At 43.8% G+C, this 18,661-nt stretch overlaps 1 protein-coding gene across 1 annotated transcript in view; it reads left to right on the top strand.

Moving 5' to 3' along the window:
- MALRD1 (MAM and LDL receptor class A domain containing 1) overlaps positions 1-11,415 on the top strand; it is a 558,112-nt gene extending 546,697 nt beyond the window's left edge. The window contains exon 35 of the mRNA XM_082259425.1: positions 11,052-11,415. Within this exon, the coding sequence (XP_082115551.1) occupies positions 11,052-11,120 (69 nt within the window). The 3' untranslated portion in view covers positions 11,121-11,415. The remainder of the gene's footprint in view (positions 1-11,051) is intronic.
- Positions 11,416-18,661: the final 7,246 nt, after the last annotated feature.

An 18,661-nucleotide genomic window follows, 5' to 3' on the forward strand; every position in this document is an offset into this window, starting at 1 on the left:
TTTTATTGATTATGGTAAACAGGACAAATAGAGAGGGTGAATCTCCCTAACGGGGACACCGACAGCAATACATACTGATGTTCTAATCCCTCTCCACTCTATCCAAATACCAATAAAATTGTAATGATTTGCTTTTAGTTATACCGGTACTTTCACTAAATATGGATGTTGGACAGTCTAAATCCCCACAGCTGAGGACCACGGAGCAACTCCTTTTGGCATCTGGTTACAAGTCCCTAGGATAGCTGCCACCTTCCAGCTTCCTCCAGACCAGGCCCAATGAGTGACACAGCATCTCTCCTGACCAGGTCCCTTATGGTGAGGTTCTGCAACCAGCTTCAAGCAGAGTCCATCTAGGCCCTCGGCCCTGACACCACTGAGGCTTCTAAGGCAGCCGTACAGTCCATAATGTGCCCGAGTTCAGCAGCCTCTCTGGCTCAGGAACCCTCCTCGGGAGAAGTAACCCTGCTCTCCAGCCCCCTTCTGAACACTCCTCTCCAGGGATTGCTGGAGCATGATAAATATTCAGGCTGGTTGTTTTGAATTTCCTGCCCCAAGAGCCCAGAGCCAGGGAGAAGCAATAAAACACTCAGCCTGTGAAATCCTGAGCAGGCCAGAACAAACAATTACTGCTCCCTTGATTGCAGAAAGAGCCAAACTAAATTTACATCCTATGCTAGGAGGGTGCTACAATGTCTTCTATTATTTATTACAGGTACTTATGTAGCACTGACAATTTACGCAGTGCTTTACATATTGTACATTCACATCAGCCTTGCCCTCAAAGAGCTTAGAAGGTCCAATACTAGGGCCAGTTGAGATAGGAGCCATTTAACCCGCCAGCATGTCCTTTAAATGTGGGAGGAAACCCGTGCAAGCACAGGGAGAATATGAAAACTCCATGTAGTATTTTGGTTGGGATTCAAACCAAGGACCCTAGCACTGCATGCCTATTCCCTTCTCTGATTAGGTTTTATTTTGTTACTGGTGCCTGGCTTTTGTTGAGCCTAAATCCTGCCAACTGCCATTCTCCTGTCCTATGAGACTGCCTCAGGGATCTATAAGAAAGTAATGGATCAACTGGCACCCCGCCTGGGTACCTTCATTGACGGATGCTCCTAGTGCTCCCCGAGGGCTCCAAGCACTCCACCAGACACCATAACCACCTTAGACCCCACGAACCGCCACAGCCTGGTTGGGGTCTCGACGTCTCCTACCCACCCTGGACCTACGACAAGGCTCCAGGTTCCTGTGGGTGAACCTCTTTCCCCAGAGAGTGCAGCAGGAACAGGAACCAGCTCTTTCAAGAGCTTAGTGATTATTCAAGGGAGTATTAAGAGCAGAGCAATCCCTTGTAGCATATTCCCCCAATGAGAGACAGGACTCTAGATAGAGGGTGAAATAGAACTCAAACTGTTTATTCAAATACATGCACAAAAAAAAAAGATATACACTGTGGGACATTCTCCCCTCCCCCTTAGCAGCCAATACACATACACATATACATCCCATAATACGTTTATCTTGAGGCAGACAAAAACAATAGAACAATGGAATATAGACACTTACCAATAACAAACCCCACCCCATCTCACTATCTAGCAAGGGTCTATGAGACACTTCGGCAATATTTTAGCAATCGGAAAAGTCAAACAATTCATCTTCATACATTTCCTGAGAGATATTGCTGACAAATATTACTGTCCCATCTGAAGCAATCCAAACCATTCTCTCAGCGTCCCCCAAGTATCTGTCCCTCACTCCCAATGACCGTGAACACCATCACAAAGGGTATTCTTTTTGGACTGTAACTATGAGTATGGGTATTTGACACAACTGGCCCCTATAGTCAATCTGTGTATAATAATAATAAGGACAAGAGATTGTAAGCTTTTAAGAGGCAGGAAGTGATTTGAAAGCCTTTATGTACCTTGTACAGGGCTACATAAAATAAATATACAAAATAAATAAAATCATCTGAAGACTGGAAGAAAAACAACACTCCTCAATGATAGTTTGCCTCATGCCTGGCCATGCTTGGCTGCTGACAGACCTGTTTAATAACAACAAGCTACGACTGTTTGCAAAAAGCAATAACCTATAGCCATATTCACTGGCACATTTAATGAACCTGGAAGAGGCCAAACATTGCAAGATCCCGAGGCACAGAAAATATAATGAGTATTATACTGATGCTGATAGTAATAACAGGTTTCTAGGCACACTTTTTTCTCCTTCAGTGCTGTACAAGTGTTCTTAGCTAAAACTAAAGATTTCCTTCAATCAGCCGTGCTTTGACAGGCCATTCCTCTGGAATACAAATAAAAGAACTGAGAGGGTGTGCTTGCCATTGTCAGCACAGTACCATAGAGACATGAGGCTACGTACGATACAAGATCTGCATTACATGGTTCTACCTGGCTCGTCTCTGATGTTCTCCTTCTCTCGCCTGTTTGCATGAATGTTAGCCTGTGAATAGTAATTGAAAAGGCAACTAGGGAATTGCTTCCAGCACACAGATTAGAAACAAGAACTTGAAGGTTTGAGCAAGAAGAGGGAGAGATTTTTTTATCTGAAGAGGGACAGGCGTGATACTTATGGTCACTTAGCCGGCAAATTACGATGTACTATAAAATAATAAGCCACTCGTAAAACAAAGCCATACATAAAAACAAATCAGAAAAGGTCAAGGGACCAGAAGCTTAGAAGACCAATGTAGACTTCCTTGCCATGGACAAAGGATTAACTAAAAATGGCAAGTACATGGTTGTCCATCCTGTACATTAAATGAATTCCCACTACTGAGGCCCAATATATATTATGTATGTGTGTGTGTGTGTGTGTGTGTATATATATATATATATAATTTTTTTTTTCTTATGTAGCACTACTTACTCCCTTGGGAGCTGCTGGTTATGGATTCCCCTGGGTTACCCCTAGCAACAACTTGACAAAATAGCATATTCAGCTATTGCTTGGCTCAGTCAGAAAACAGTCCAGGGGTTTTGGTGTGTGTTGATTTATTTTAGAACTGGGATAGGAGAAGGGATGAGTGGGATAATCCAACTGAACAAACTATGCACAATTGCTGGGACTTCTATGTAACGCTGAGTGCGACCAGACCGCTGCTTCAACTTGCCACTTTAGCGAAGAAGAATTAACTGAACTGTACTGCACTGTGAATCACTCTTCAGGGTTATAGGCACCCCCTTTGTCCCTACTCTTCAGGGTTATAAACAGCACCCCTTTTACTCTGACACTCTGTGTGAGCTGGCCCCTTGATCTTCTGACTTCACTGGAGTGGTCCCCCTTCCTGGGCAGACCCTTTGGCAAGTCCCCTGGTACTCACTGACACTGTTTTTCCCGGAAGACTCTGCCAGCAGCTTCACTGTCAGCTCTACTGGATCCTCTGCAACTCAGCTCCACACCTGGTTCACTAGGCCGACTGCCTAAGACCACTTTCCTCATACAGCAGGAGGAGAGACCAGCCGTCAGGCTCCTCCTGGGACTCTGCTTCCCACCAAAGATGCCCTGTCACATGTCCCCCTGGCTTTTATGAGCAATCCCAGGATGCACTGCAAGAATGCCCACCGACTGAGACTCCCACAAATGGACAATAAATCAAGGAATATCACTACTGACTACTGTCCAACAAGGAAAAAAGGAAGAGTCGCTGAAAAAAATAAGTGCAAAAGTCTTTTGCTTGTCAAATAATGAGATCACCTTTTCTAACAATAAAAATAAATAAATGCACATCTCTTTGAAAGTAAAAATTTTTTACATTTATTAATGTATATACTGGAGCCTCTAAAGCAGGGATATGCAAACATTGGCCCTCCAGCTGTTGCAGAACTACAAGTCTCATGAGGCATAGCAAGCCTGACAGCCACGAGCATGATACCAAAGGCAGAGGCATGATGGGATTTGTCATTTTGCAACAGGAGGGCCAAAGTTTGCATATCCCGCCGCAGCTTGGTTGGGGTCTTGCCGTCTCCTACCCACCCTGGACCTACGACAAGGCTCCAGGTTCCCGTGGGTGAACCTCTCTTTCCCCAGAGAGTGAAGCAGGAACAAGCTCTTACAAGAGCTTAGTGATTATCCAAGGGAGTATGAAGAGCATAGCAATCCCTTGTAGCAGCTTCCCCCAATAAGAGACAGAACTCTAGATTGAGGGTGAAATAGAACTCTTTATTGAACAAAAAACATACTTTTATACAGTTTTCCCCCACAAGGTTACTGTCCAGGTGGACCTTGTGGAGAACAGGACATGACATTCACAATCCAATGAAAACGGAGTTTTAAACTCTCATACAGTGTACACAATCCATCCCCTCTGCCTGATTACAGTAGCATATGCAGATGAAAGTGTATACAGGAACAGAATTAACCTAAACTAATTATCTAGCCATCTGGACAGAACAATGTGAGGTCATTAACATTTAACAATGAGACAGGCACAATCCACATTCAATTTCAATCCACAAACAATAGGGAAGCCTGTCTGGCACGCAGGGACATTGAATACACACATTATTTAGGAGTCAGACTTCATGGCAATGGTCTATAACAGTCTAAGTCTCCCAGTGTGAAGTGGGAATAAATCTTTATATTTCTATATGAAGATATTTCTGACAAATATTACTGTCCCATCTGAAGCAATTCAGACCATTAATTATCTGTCTTCCACTCCCAGTGACAGTGAACACCGTCACAACCCCCAATCAGCAGATCATGGATGCAATGCCAAGATCCTGAAGACTTTCAGTACACTATCTGCCTGTACCTCTGAAACAGGCAGGCAGGTACTGTATTGCAGGAAGAATCAGTGAACTATGAGAGCACTCATCAGTGTCCTTGCGGTTCACTGAGAACTACAGGCCACTTGCCACTGTGCCCAAAGGTACAGAACTCTGTAAATGAATGATGCTGCCATATTGTGCCCATCTCCATGCCAGAAGCCTCCCCATGATATTCTTGGCCATTAGCCTTTATTTCTTGAAGAAAGGAATGTCCACGCGAAAAGATAGAGTTGCTGCACTTTACTGATATCACTTCAAGATTGCATTTACAGTCACATCAAAAAAGACATACTATTAGGGGTCATTTGACAGTACTTTGTCAATCACATATAGTGGATGTTCCACAGCAGTCATATGTGAAAGCAGCACACAGCACAATGCAATCAAGCCATCTTCCCCTACCCAGTCCCTCTCCTTCCTAGGGTCATCAGTGTTAACTTAGAAGGTTCTGGCTTGCCTTCAAAAATCTGTCTAGCTCACAACTTCTTACACATAGTTCCTGAGACAAGATCACTGCAATTCACTGCAATTCAACTCTGCTTTAGTACATTTTCAGGGAATCCAGGGCGATAGCCCTACCTCAGGGAATACGTAGCCTGTCCTAAAAAATGCCTTTTGCAACCAGCTTTAGCCTCCAACACCATAAGAAACAGGATGACTACAGCTGGGTGCAGGCCTACCTCACCCTGTCCTCCAGTCCTATCCAGGGCCTCCACTTGGCTGACTACATCTGCATGCTGGTGGGGTCTCTGGCTTCCATGCCCCGACTGACTAAGGTTTCTCCAAACTTGTCTTAATTGAGCACTGACTCACTCATGACATCACTACAGGAGGGCTCCAGTTAAAAGGGACCTAGCATCTGATTACACTTTTCCCTGTTACCACACACTATTTTGGGACAGAACCACCTAGCGGCAGACTAGCTAACTGCACCTACTTACAAACATATACGGTATTTTTTATTTAAAGAGGAAGTAAACTCAAAGACATCATTTGTACCTATAGGTAAGCCTATAATAAGGCTTACCTATAGGTACTATAAATACATGCAGCCCATGATGTCAGCCATGCATACTAGCACATTATGCCTTTACCTTGCAGGTCCGAAAAAAAAAAAAAATAACAGCAGTTTACAACCGCTTTAACCACTTGCCGACCGCCGCACGACTATCTACGGCGGCGGTCAGCCCCTCACAGGCAAAGTGACGTAGGTCTACGTCGCTCGCCTGTGAGGGTTTAGGGAGCGAGCGCGCGCCGCCGGAGGCGCGCTCCCGCTCCCGCGTGGTCACGGGCCCCCCGCGCGTGTGACCGGCGGACCCGATCGCCGCCGGCCACTCTGCGATCGGCGGGGGAGAGGGAGAAAGTCAGGCAGCTTGTGTAAACAAGCTGCCTGTCATTCTCCTCGCTGTATGAGAGATGATCACATGGATCTACTATGTAGATCCATTGATCACTCTGCATACAGTTGAAGCCACAGCCAATCACAGTTAGAATCACGCCCCTAGGGACACACACAGCCCCTCCCTCTCAAATAAAGTTAACCCCTTCACTACCAGTGTATTTTTACAGTAACAGTGCATATATATAGCACTGATTACTGTAGAAATGTCACTGGTAACCCCAAAAGTGTCAAAAATGTCAGTCAAGGGTCCGATCTGTCCGCCGCAATGTCGCAGTACCGCAAAAAAAATCGCAGATCGCCGCCATTACGCGTTAAAAAAAAAAACAACAAAAATGACAAAAATCTTTCCCTTTGTTAGTAAACGCAATAACTTTTGCGCAAACCAATCAAAATACGCTTTTTGCGATTTTTTTTACCAAACATAGGTAGCATAAAACAAATTGGCTGAAAATATTAAAAAATTTTGATTTTTACATTTTTTTTTGGGGGAATTTCATATAAAAAAAAGGGAAAAATATTGCTATTTTTGCAAAATTTACGCTCTTTTTTTGTTTATAGCGCGTGATCAAAAAATCGCACAGGTGATCAAATACCGCCAAAATAAAGCTCTGTTTGTGGGAAAAAAAGGACGCCAAATTCGTTTAGGTACAGCGTCGCACGACCGCGCAATTGTCCGTTAAAGTCACGCAGTGCCGAATCGCAAAATACCCTCTGGTCGTTTAGCAGCCAAATCCTCCGGGGCTTAAGTGGTTAAGTATTTGGTTTTAAATCATTTGACAGCAGTCAGATAATTGTGTGTGTACTCATTTTAATGAAGTAAGGGGCAAAAAAACAAGCAACAATGAAGGCCATCACAGTTCCTGACTATATGGTACCCCCCCCCCCCCCCAGCCCTACACCATAGTACAGGTACCAACGCTGTCTCAAGTTTGATTGTGGATTCCGTCAGATGGCCCATGACAATCATGTATGTTTTTATGTTCCACTGTACGAATACGCTTTGGTCTGTTCATTTCATCTCATCCCATGTTCTTTTTGTTCATGTTTTAATGTTTTTGTACCACCTGATGTGCTGTACATTTGCTTTGATTTCTTTCAATAAAATGTTTTGGACTTAAAAAAACAAGCAATACTGCAACATGGTGCAGTGCAGTCCTATTCATTTTCAATAGCATCTCAACGTACTATAACAATAAAAGGCAACACCCATACGCAGCGTACCAAAATGCACACTTCTTTGGTGAGTTAGGGTGCACTGCCAGGCTATTCAAAATGAATGGGCTGCCTTCACACAGTGCACCTCACCAAAATGATAATGCTATGCCAATGTAAATCCAGGCTAAAAGGCATAGGAAAACCCTTTCATGTCATGCATGAACAGTCTATTGGGGCCGCCCTCTGGAGCAGCAACAGGTGAGGCCTAGTATCTGCTAGAAAGGTTGCCTTGTTGTTTGGTGCCAGTGATCGGTGTAATTTAAATTCATTTATACCATGTTCACTGAAAAAAAGTTTCCTAAACCATGAATAGGGATGTATGAATCTGCCTGGGCTTGGCTCATGAACCATTTTGCCTTTTGTACTTGTGACGATAGCTATTAAAGTCTATTGGACGTGAGTCTTGCTATTCAAATCAGGTCATTTGTAGGGATAATATACAAGCTACTGTTAAAAAAAAGCATAGTAAGCCTTATTTTGTCACAAGGGTCATGTACCAATACCAAATAAAAAAAAAAAAGAAAAACTGTATCTACTGTATCTCCTGTGTCTTTTTGTACACAGAATTGTGAGCTTTCCATAAAAGCTCCAACAAATACTGACAATATGGCTGTTGTGAGCCCACCCTTTTATAGAAAAGTTGCATTCTTGGATGTGTACTGAGGTGCGCCTGGTACAAAAGTTCTTCTGACTTGAAGAACTCTTTGAAACATTTTGGAGCATCAAATACAGCCAACGCAATTTGGAGAACAAAAGCCTCCCTTCTTCAGGGCTTGAGAGGTTGATGTTTAAAAAAAATCATAAGAGACTGCGCTAAGGGACTTGTGTTGAGGCTTGATGAAGACTAACATCTCCTGATGGCACTAAAGGCAGCTTTTTCAAAGCTTTGTGCCAGACGTTCCTCAGTAGACATCCAATAATTCATTGTCAGGTAATTGCTTCCTTTACTGCTATCTGAGAGGTTGCAGCCTAGGACTAAGGATGATCGAACTTTTGAAAAGTTTGGTTCGGCCAGAACATCCAAACTTCCCGAAAGTTCGGCCCGGATTTCAGAACCCCATTGAAATCAATGGGACCCGAACTTCGGTAATCAAAAAACACCATTTTTAAGCCCTAAAACCCAATAAATGCCCCTAAAAAGTGCCTAGGGTTCTGGGTCATGTCCCATTTACTATTAATCACACAAAAAAAGTTCTTAAAAATTGTAATTTTTGATAAAAAAGCCAATTATTGAAAAATTTTTTAAAAAAAGAGATTTTTTGATTTTTACTTTGGATTTAGTATCTGGTGGGTCTAAAAGGTGTGCATGTGAAGTTTAAGCTCTGTAGCATGTCCAGAACCATGAAAAAAAAAAGATAATTTTTCAGTAGAACAGGGATGTGGGTCGGGACCCTCCTTTAACTTTAACACCTATATGATCTTTTTTTCTGGTTCTGGACATGCTACAGAGCTGAAACTTCACAGGTACACCTTTTAGACCCCCCAGACACAAAATCACACAAAAAAAGTTCTTAAAAATTGTTATTTTTGATAAAAAAGGAAATTATTGAAAAATGTAAAAAAAAAAAAAAAAAAAAAAGAGATTTTTGGATTTAGTATCTGGGGAGTCTAAAAAGTGTACATGTGAAGATTCAGCTCTGTAGCATGTCCAGAACCATGAAAAAAAAGATTGTTTGTTCTAGAAAACTTTCTGACAGGGGGTTGGCTTCGCTGCTGTAACACCTTGCCGGTTTAATAGAAGGCATTTTTTTGGGTTCTTTGCAGTCAGGAAAAACATCTGAACTTGTGTATAGTGGTACTGTGCACAAGTTCTGATGTTTTGCCTGCCTCCAAAACCCCCCAAAAAATGCCAGCAAAAACACACCTGGGCATTTTTTTTTTTTTGACGCTAGCGTTTTTTTTGGCATTTTTTGGGGTTCTTTTGAGGCAGGCAAAACATCTGAACTTGTGTATAGTGGTGTATATACACACATCCATATATTTATATACACACCTAGACATATATAGGTGTGATAGTAGCAGAAATATATGCTTGCGCTAATGAAATCATTTACAGTAATATATTTCTGCTACTATCACACCTATATATGTCTAGGTGTGTATATAAATATATGTATATACATACATATATATACACACACACATTATACGGTAATAGCAATAATAGTGGGGGTACTTGCAGAGACTCTGTCTGTCTGTGGCTAAGCCCGGGAAGCATGTGGCTGCAGTATAGAGCAAAGCTGCTGCTTCCTGTGTACAGCTCCTCCATTCATAGGCAGAGTGCATCTGATATCACTCTGCCTGTGAGCCGGACCTATACAGGAAGTAGCGGCTCCATTCTAGACAGCTGAGCTGGTAGTGGGGACACCACAACGCCGGGAGACTGGGGGTCACCACGGAGAGCCTCAGGGATACTGCCCGGTACCCAACATGTAGGGATTTAGTCAGTATTCGCTCCTCAAGACGTACATACATTTCCCCCCATTTTTTTGGCGGGGGGGGGGGGAAAGTGCGTCTTATGGAGCAAAAAATACGGTATACTCTTAAATCATTTTTCAACAGATACAGCCATGTTTAGGTGGCCAAGGGGCGAGGGGTGAGGATGGGGGGGTGCCATAGGATTAGCTCGCACAGAGCGCCTGAACACCTAAGGCCCGCTGGAATGTTTTACTCTATTTCCTACAAATTTTCAGACTTTGATCCCTCTCGCCCCATCCTCTCCCATTTGGACATTTATGCAACAATACACTGGACTTGATGGACTCTTAGGAGCTCCATGTTATGTGTGGAAGCCAAAGACCAGAACAGGGTCAACTTAAACAATATTTCAATCGCGGATCTGATTCTTTAAACAAAAAAATCACCAACTTTTATATATATCAGCCCAGCGCTATCACACACATCAGGCATTTTTTTGGAAAGTAGACTGGATTATCTAATACAGGGATCCTCAAACTACAGCCCTCCAGCTGTTGCAGAACTACACAACCCATGAGGCATTGTAAAACTCTGACATTCACAGACATGACTAGGCTTGATGGGAATTGTAGTTCCTAAACAACTGGAGGGCCATAGTTTAAGAACCCCTGATCTAATACTTCAAATTATTGGCTTATTGGGACTCTGCTGATCATGGGTAAAGACTATGAAGTTGCACTGCATTATAAGTTGTTGCTTTTATTCTTGCAGCAAATCTGTAATTTTTTCACCTAAAGTTTTGCAAATCCTGGGGATGTACCATGAACATACCGTAGTGGTGAAACCGAGCCTGATTCCCAGTATGGGTAAAAAAGATAATGGGTCGAAGTGTGTTCTCTAATGTTTAAATTGATTTAAGATCTACGTTTGACCTTAAGTTGATTGTGTTAGGAACATTTTTTAGCAGTCACGCAAGTTTGGACTACAGTCAGTCATACTGGAGGACAGTAGGAGACTCACATCAAGTTTCTATTCATTTCCACTTTTAAACTAAGACTGAACACAAATAACCAAAAGCTCCTCATCACTGACTCGTGATTTCTTCTGGATGGTTGACGAATCAGATCCCATCTATGTATTTGATTATCAGACTTTGGAAACATTTTATAAAGTTAAAAATTTTAATTTGTTTTTTTGTTCCTTTCTTTATCTTTTAGACTTCCAAGAAGGCACCGAAGGCCTGTTCATTCTCCAACCCACTGTACGGGAGGGAGACGGACGCCTAATTTCTATTCCGCCATCATCTTGTGTGCCGAGATGTCCTAGAGATAAATTATAATTTAATCCACAGCCTTTGTGATTGTTGGTATAACTTGTTATTAAGAGATTCAATAGCAGGTAATACATGGTTTTGGAGATGGGTGAATTAATACCTGTCACCCACTCGCATACAACACCTGTAGCTAAACACTGTTCTGGCAGAACCTGTTAAAGAAAGAAAGAAATTGCAGAGTTATTCAGCTTTGCAGCATACTACCCTTCTTTCCAGGTTCTTAAAAAAAGGTGAAGATAAACATTGATAAAGTGGCATGTGAAAGTGTTGAATGGAGCTAGCAAAGTTTTAAAAGATACCTTGCATGTTTTGTTCATTACATAGGAAGGTTCTGTTTTTTTTCCAGCGCTATACAAGGGTTGTCCTTTACTGTTCCGTCAAACAGTGCAAGTCTATCAGTCAGCTAACTGAAAACAAGGCAGTCCCTGTTTAGCTGATATCTTATCTCAACTGTTGTTAAAAGAGAGATTTATTACACTAAGCCAGTGAGAGCGCCATCTAGTGACTAATCTACACATCTCTGTATTTAGTACAATTTGAAAAGTAATGAAACAAATATGAAAAACATAAAAAGTTACATTAAAAGTTAATTTAAGGCAAACACTGTAGTAATTGCTCAGAATATGTGCTCACTGAAAACACACTCCTTTTTAAAAGTATAAAAGTGTATCACTTTAGAGCCTAATTTAAAGTGTAACTATAGGCAAAAATTTTATTTTTAGTTTTGGATAGAGGGGACAAGGGTTAAAATGCTTGTCAATTTTTATTGTTGTCTGAGCTCCCGCTAAGGAGATTCACCCTCTCTCTTTGTCCTCTTTACCATTATCATTTGAATTAAAAGAAAATCCAATATTTTGGGTTGTCCCCTGAAAAGTAATAGGAGGGAAATCTTCGAACAACAAAGGGACTTCCAGCGCTAAGTGTGATATCTCTCACTCTCAGGAATGAATAAAGTCAAATCACCGTGTGGTCCCCATTGGAAATCTTCCAATGGGGACACTAGTTCTGGTGACTTGGGGGTCCCCAAAAAATTCCCTTACTTTGCAGGTCTTTTTTTTCCTCACTTCCTGTTTAGCTATGGGACGGTGAAGGGAATTCTCTGCAATGGGACACAGATGGCGACGAAAAATCTGACAGGAGTTATAACCCTCCCTTACTCTATCCAAAATGAAAATAAAAATGTCCCTATAGCTCTACTTTAAACCTTGCTTTTTTATGTAGTCAAGCAGCATAGGAAGCAAAGAATATGGCACCTATTTTTTGGGGGTTTTTAAGTGTATGGGCTTATATAAAAGCTGACCTGTGCCAGCAGCACACGTGAGAGCCACCCAGACCGCTGCTCTCACACAGAATGTTCCAGTTCTCCAGCATCCGACAATCGCCCTGCACTGTACTCCAACCAACAATGCTCATGCTTCCTAAGCAGTGCTGTTGATTGGAATACTGTATAGAGGATGCGTTAGACCCCTGGAGATCCAGACCTCTGCAATCTGTGTGCGAACAATGGTTCAGATGTCCAGGGTGCTGTCTGCATAGGACAACTTTTCCATTTATAAGGACACATACCTAATGTATGAAATATGTCATATTTCTCACTTCTTACTTCTTATGCAGCCTGACTACCTCAAGACCTTAATTGGGCTTTATTAGCAGTGTACTAATCTGCTGAATCTTTTTTTCTTTCTTTGCAAGCTCCTCTTTTTCCTTTTTATTTTTCTTTTTTTTTTTACACCCGAGCGGTGCGGCTTTAGGGAGGGTGGGGAGATGAAGTTTAGCTTTAAATAATAAATTGGTAAGACAAGAGGAATAGCAAAAACTGTCCACATATATATATATATATATATATATATATATATATATATATATATATATATACACACACACCCTCTACCACCGATTCGATTCACCCTTCTTTATGTTGCTTCTCTATAGCACTTGTGTTATGAAATCCATATGTTTGATGTCATAAATATTTTATATGATTAAAAAAATATCAACAAAGTTCTGTTATTTAGAGGTTTTTTTTTTAATATTCTTTGGAGTGAAAATAAAAACACTGGTGCTAGTAAAACGCAGTTTAATTCATTAGTAATTAAGGCGTTCTGAAGACAGTGGGCTGTCAAATCCAATAGGGAGAGTGGCATCGCCCTGTTTTTGCTGTAAAAAGTATGTAGATCTGGGATTTTACATGCAAAAATAAAATCACTGGAATACTGAAGAGATGTAAGGAACAATTAGGCTACATTCACACGGTAATTTGTATCTGACAGCGGCAAAACACCAGTACAGTAATCTGCACTAGAAAACGTTGAAACATTTCCTGTACATAGTTGCAGTTTGTAAATATATTTAGATGCGTTTGGGTGCGTCAGCATTTTTAGGGTTATTTTTTTCTCAATAACCCATTCTTGGAAGATGTTATACCTCGGGCACCTCCTTTTCTACTTTGTTGGTAGTTTTCTGAGCAAGAAGATAGAGCTGTGTAATTGAAATGGAGTATAGAGCAAAGCTGGTGCTTACCATTGTGTGCCTGCTTGAGAGGGGAAAATTAATGAGGGCTGGTTCACACGCACAGCACTACTTTTAAAAATCAACTGCACCAAACTGCGTGATACTGTGGTATGATGAGATATGGTGCCCGCAAACGCATTAACGTTTCAATCAATCTGCATTAACAATTAATTGGCTCCTGCATGCAGATCGCAAGTGCAGTGCAGTCACCTGCAGTGCAGGAAACGTATATGGAACACACCTTTCCCCACACCATGTTCTGGTGTGAACCGGGCCAGAGGCAGATAGAGAGGCAGAGAAACAGGCAAATAAAGCGTAGATGGGTACATCACCTAACATCCCAGCTTGTAACTAGTGGATATTTTGTCCTGATATGTTGTCGTCCTGTATAAGGAAATCAGAACCTTACCAGAATGTCAGGATCCACCTTTTATTATTATTATTATACAGGACTTATTATTATAATTATTATTATTAATAATAATATTATTATACAGGATTTATATAGCGCCAACAGTTTGTGCAGTGCTTTACATCATAAAGGGAGAAAATACAGCGGCAATACAATTAATTACAAGAGGGTTAGGAGGGCCCTGCCCCTGTTAGCTTACAATATAATAGGGAGGGGCTGGTGAAACAAAAGATAATAACTGTGAGTGATGAACTAATAGGAGAAATAGATTTGAATATTAGCTGAAGGCAGGATAGACCCCTAAAACGCGTACCCACACCCCCTCTACGTACCCACACCATCCTTGTGGACACTCAAATCTAGCCGGCTATCCCCGAGCAGCTGACAGGTCAGGGACACCGATGCACTGCAGGGTAGTCGGTGCCCCTGCCTGACTTAGTAAGCAGTCTGGCATGCAGCTCCATCTTGCTACCTGATACATACCCAGACATAGCTACAAGCGCCAGGATGCACCAGCAATCTAGCCCAGCCTCCATCTTCTAAGCATCCTGGCATTTACCACCCCAGTCACGGCTACCCTCTGCTATGTCTGGCACAGCCACTGTCATATTTCATCAGCCGATTCATTCACACAGCCACCTGAAGCCACTGACATCCATCCAAGCAGCCGGACCTCCCATCCAGGGCCGGTGCAAGGATTTTTGCCGCCCTAGGCAAAATAAAAATTGCCGCCCCCCCCCCCCCCCATATGACCTACCTTCACTACATCAGCCAAGAGCCAGAAGATCTCTGCATTACGCAAGTGTGAGCGCAGTGGTTGATGTAGTGAGGTGGGAAGCAGTTTAAAGGAACACTGATGGGGGGTAATTTCTGCTGTGACCTGTGTACAGTCCCCACCAACCTCAGCTTCTCCTCCCGGTTGGTGGTTGGTAATAATGCAGCTTCACCGCCATCCATGTGAATAAGGTCATGGAGACAGCCAATCACAGATCACCATCAGTCAGACGAGGTCAGCATTTGGGTAGACGGGGACACTGTCCATTATACACAGCCCCCCCATATCACACAATACAGCCCCCCCCCCCATATAATACAGCACACCTCCCATATCACACAATACAGCCTACACAAAACAACCTCCCCATATCATACAATACAGCCCCTCCATATCATACAATACAGCCCCCCCATGATACAATGCAGCCCCTTCAATATGATACAATGCAGCCCCCTCCATATGATATATGGAAGGGGCTGCATTGTATGATATGGAGGGGGCTGCATTGTATGATATGGAGGGGGCTGCATTGTATGATATGGAAGGGGCTGCATTGTATCATATGGAGGGGGCTGTATTGTATGATATGGAAGGGGCTGCATTGTATCATATGGAGGGGGCTGCATTGTATCATGGGGGGGGGCTGTATTGTATGATATAGAGGGGGCTGCTATGATACAATGCAGCCCCCTCCATATGATACAATGCAGCCCCCTCCATATGATACAATGCAGCCCCCTCCATATGATACAATGCAGCCCCCTCCATATGATACAATGCAGCCCCCCCATGATACAATGCAGGCAGCCCCCTCCATATCATACAATACAGCCCCCCCCATGATACAATGCAGGCAGCCCCCTCCATATCATACAATACAGCCCCCCCCCATGACACAATGCAGGCAGCCCCCTCCATATCATACAATACAGCCCCCCCCCCCATGATACAATGCAGGCAGCCCCCTCCATATCATACAATACAGCCCCCCCCCATGATACAATGCAGGCAGCCCCCTCCATATCATACAATACAGCCCCCCCCCCATGATACAATGCAGGCAGCCCCCTCTATATCATACAATACAGCCCCCCCCCCATGATACAATGCAGGCAGCCCCCTCCATATCATACAATACAGCCCCCCCATGATACAATGCAGGCAGCCCCCTCTATATCATACAATACAGCCCCCCCCCCCATGATACAATGCAGGCAGCCCCTCCATATCATACAATACAGCCCCCCCATGATACAATGCAGGCAGCCCCCTCTATATCATACAATACAGCCCCCCCCCCATGATACAATGCAGGCAGCCCCCTCCATATCATACAATACAGCCCCCCCCCTCCATGATACAATGCAGGCAGCCCCCTTTATATCATACAATACAGCCCCCCCCCCATGATACAATGCAGGCAGCCCCCTCCATATCATACAATACAGCCCCCCCCCCCCATGATACAATGCAGGCAGCCCCCTCCATATCATACAATACAGCCCCCCCCTCCATGATACAATGCAGGCAGCCCCCTCTATATCATACAATACAGCCCCCCCCCCCATGATACAATGCAGGCAGCCCCCTCCATATCATACAATACAGCCCCCCCCCTCCATGATACAATGCAGGCAGCCCCCTCTATATCATACAATACAGCCCCCCCCCATGATACAATGCAGGCAGCCCCCTCCATATCATACAATACAGCCCCCCCCCTCCATGATACAATGCAGGCAGCCCCCTCTATATCATACAATACAGCCCCCCCCCATGATACAATGCAGGCAGCCCCCTCCATATCATACAATACAGCCCCCCCCCCTCCATGATACAATGCAGGCAGCCCCCTCCATATCATACAATACAGCCCCCCCCATGATACAATGCAGGCAGCCCCCTCCATATCATACAATACAGCCCCCCCCCTCCATGATACAATGCAGGCAGCCCCCTCTATATCATACAATACAGCCCCCCCCCCCATGATACAATGCAGGCAGCCCCCTCCATATCATACAATACAGCCCCCCCCCCCAATATCATACAATGCAGCCCCCCATGTATGAAGAGTGAGGCCAGTGTCCGGGTGGGGGAGTGTACTGTGTTGTCTGTGTGAGGGGTGGGAGAGGACGGGACACACATCATCTCACCTTGCATGCTGTCCTCGGCATGTGATGGGGGATGGGAGACTGTCCGGTGTCCAGCAATCTGCTTCTGCCAGAAGTTGAACACGGAGCAGAGGGGGGGGGGCGTCTGGAGAGGCACAAGCCCAGCTCCCTGAGTGTGATTGGAGATCGGCTCCTGATCTTCTTCAAGCAGAAATCAGCTGGAGGGGCGGAGACCGGAGGGCAGTGAGCGCCGAGCTGGATCCCCAGGATTCTATGGAGGGCACTTCTGGCGCCCCGACTATTCTAATGTGCGCTCTAGACAAGTGGTGTGTGCTGCCTGGGGCTCGCTTGCTGTAGCGCTCAGGCGGCACAGCATGAGGAGTGCCACACCGGCCGGTCCACTACTGATTCGGGGTGCAGAATGGCGGCGCCCCCTGTTAAGCTGCGCCCTAGGCAGCTGCCTTAGTCGCCTTACTGGTAGCGCCGGCCCTGCTCCCATCTGCAGTCTCCATCTAATTGTATTTACAGCTCTCCACAGAATTTGATTGAGACCCTCTGTCCCTCGGATGTCCATTTCCTTTTCACTTCCAATAGTGAGTTTTTACCTTTAGTTTTATTTTTTACATTCTTTTTTTAACTCCTTGTAATTTGTCATTATCCATGTGTCTCTATCTATATTCATTTTCCACCCCCAGTATGTTGGCGCTCTCTCCCTCCATTTGTACTTATTCCAAAACATTGTAAGTTGCAAGTAGTTCCCACCTTGGCAGAATAGGTTTAAGCAATAAATGACATTATGTGCATGGAACAATTAGTGGCCCTTGCCACTAATAGGACACAGCACTGTCACTGTCTGCCTTTCTACCTCGTCCAATGAGAAAATGTAAAGCGTTCCCGGAATGGCCCCTTTCCGAGCAAGTGACCACCTATATTCCCAGTGTAGCAGCGCAGCCGCTTAACACATGACCCAGAAGCTACTGGAGATCAATGGAGTTCCATTGTCTACTACAGTGATTTTCAGCTTCTAGAGCAATTGACCAAGTATGGCTCTTACACACTTTGGAATAAATATAAAAATATATACAGTATAAATATATATATATAATATACAGTATCTCACAACAGTGAGTACACCCTTAGACATTATTGGCTGTTGTTGAGTTATTTTGAGGGGACAGTAAATTTACACTGTTATACAAGCTGTACACTCACTACTTTACATTGTAGCAAAGTGTAATTTCTTCAGTGTTGTAACATGAAAAGATATGATAAAATATTTACAAAAATGTGAGGGGTGTACTCACTTTTGTGAGATACAAGTGATTGTAAAGTATCATTTATTTTCTATTAAAATAACAAACATGTTATACTTACCTCCTCTGTGAAGTGGATTTGCACAGGGCAGGGAGGAGCCAGGAGAGCCGAAAAAGGCCCCTCAGGTCCCTTTTCGGCTCTCCTGGCTCCTCCCTCCTGTTGAGTGCCCCCACAGCAAGGATATGCTAGGGGGGCACCTGAGCAGAGCTGACGCTCTGTGTATCCATTCAGACAGGGAGCTGCTGCTTGGCCCGTCCCTCTCTCTCTCCTGATTGGCTAACTGACTTTGATTGACAGCAGTGGGAGCCAATCAGGAGAGAGAGTCGGCTTAGACACTCATGGACATTGCAAGATAGAGGTGGGTC

The sequence above is a fragment of the Pelophylax lessonae genome, assembly GCF_965119305.1.
Source record: "Pelophylax lessonae genome assembly, chromosome: 5".
NCBI classification, from domain to species: Eukaryota; Metazoa; Chordata; class Amphibia; order Anura; family Ranidae; genus Pelophylax; species Pelophylax lessonae.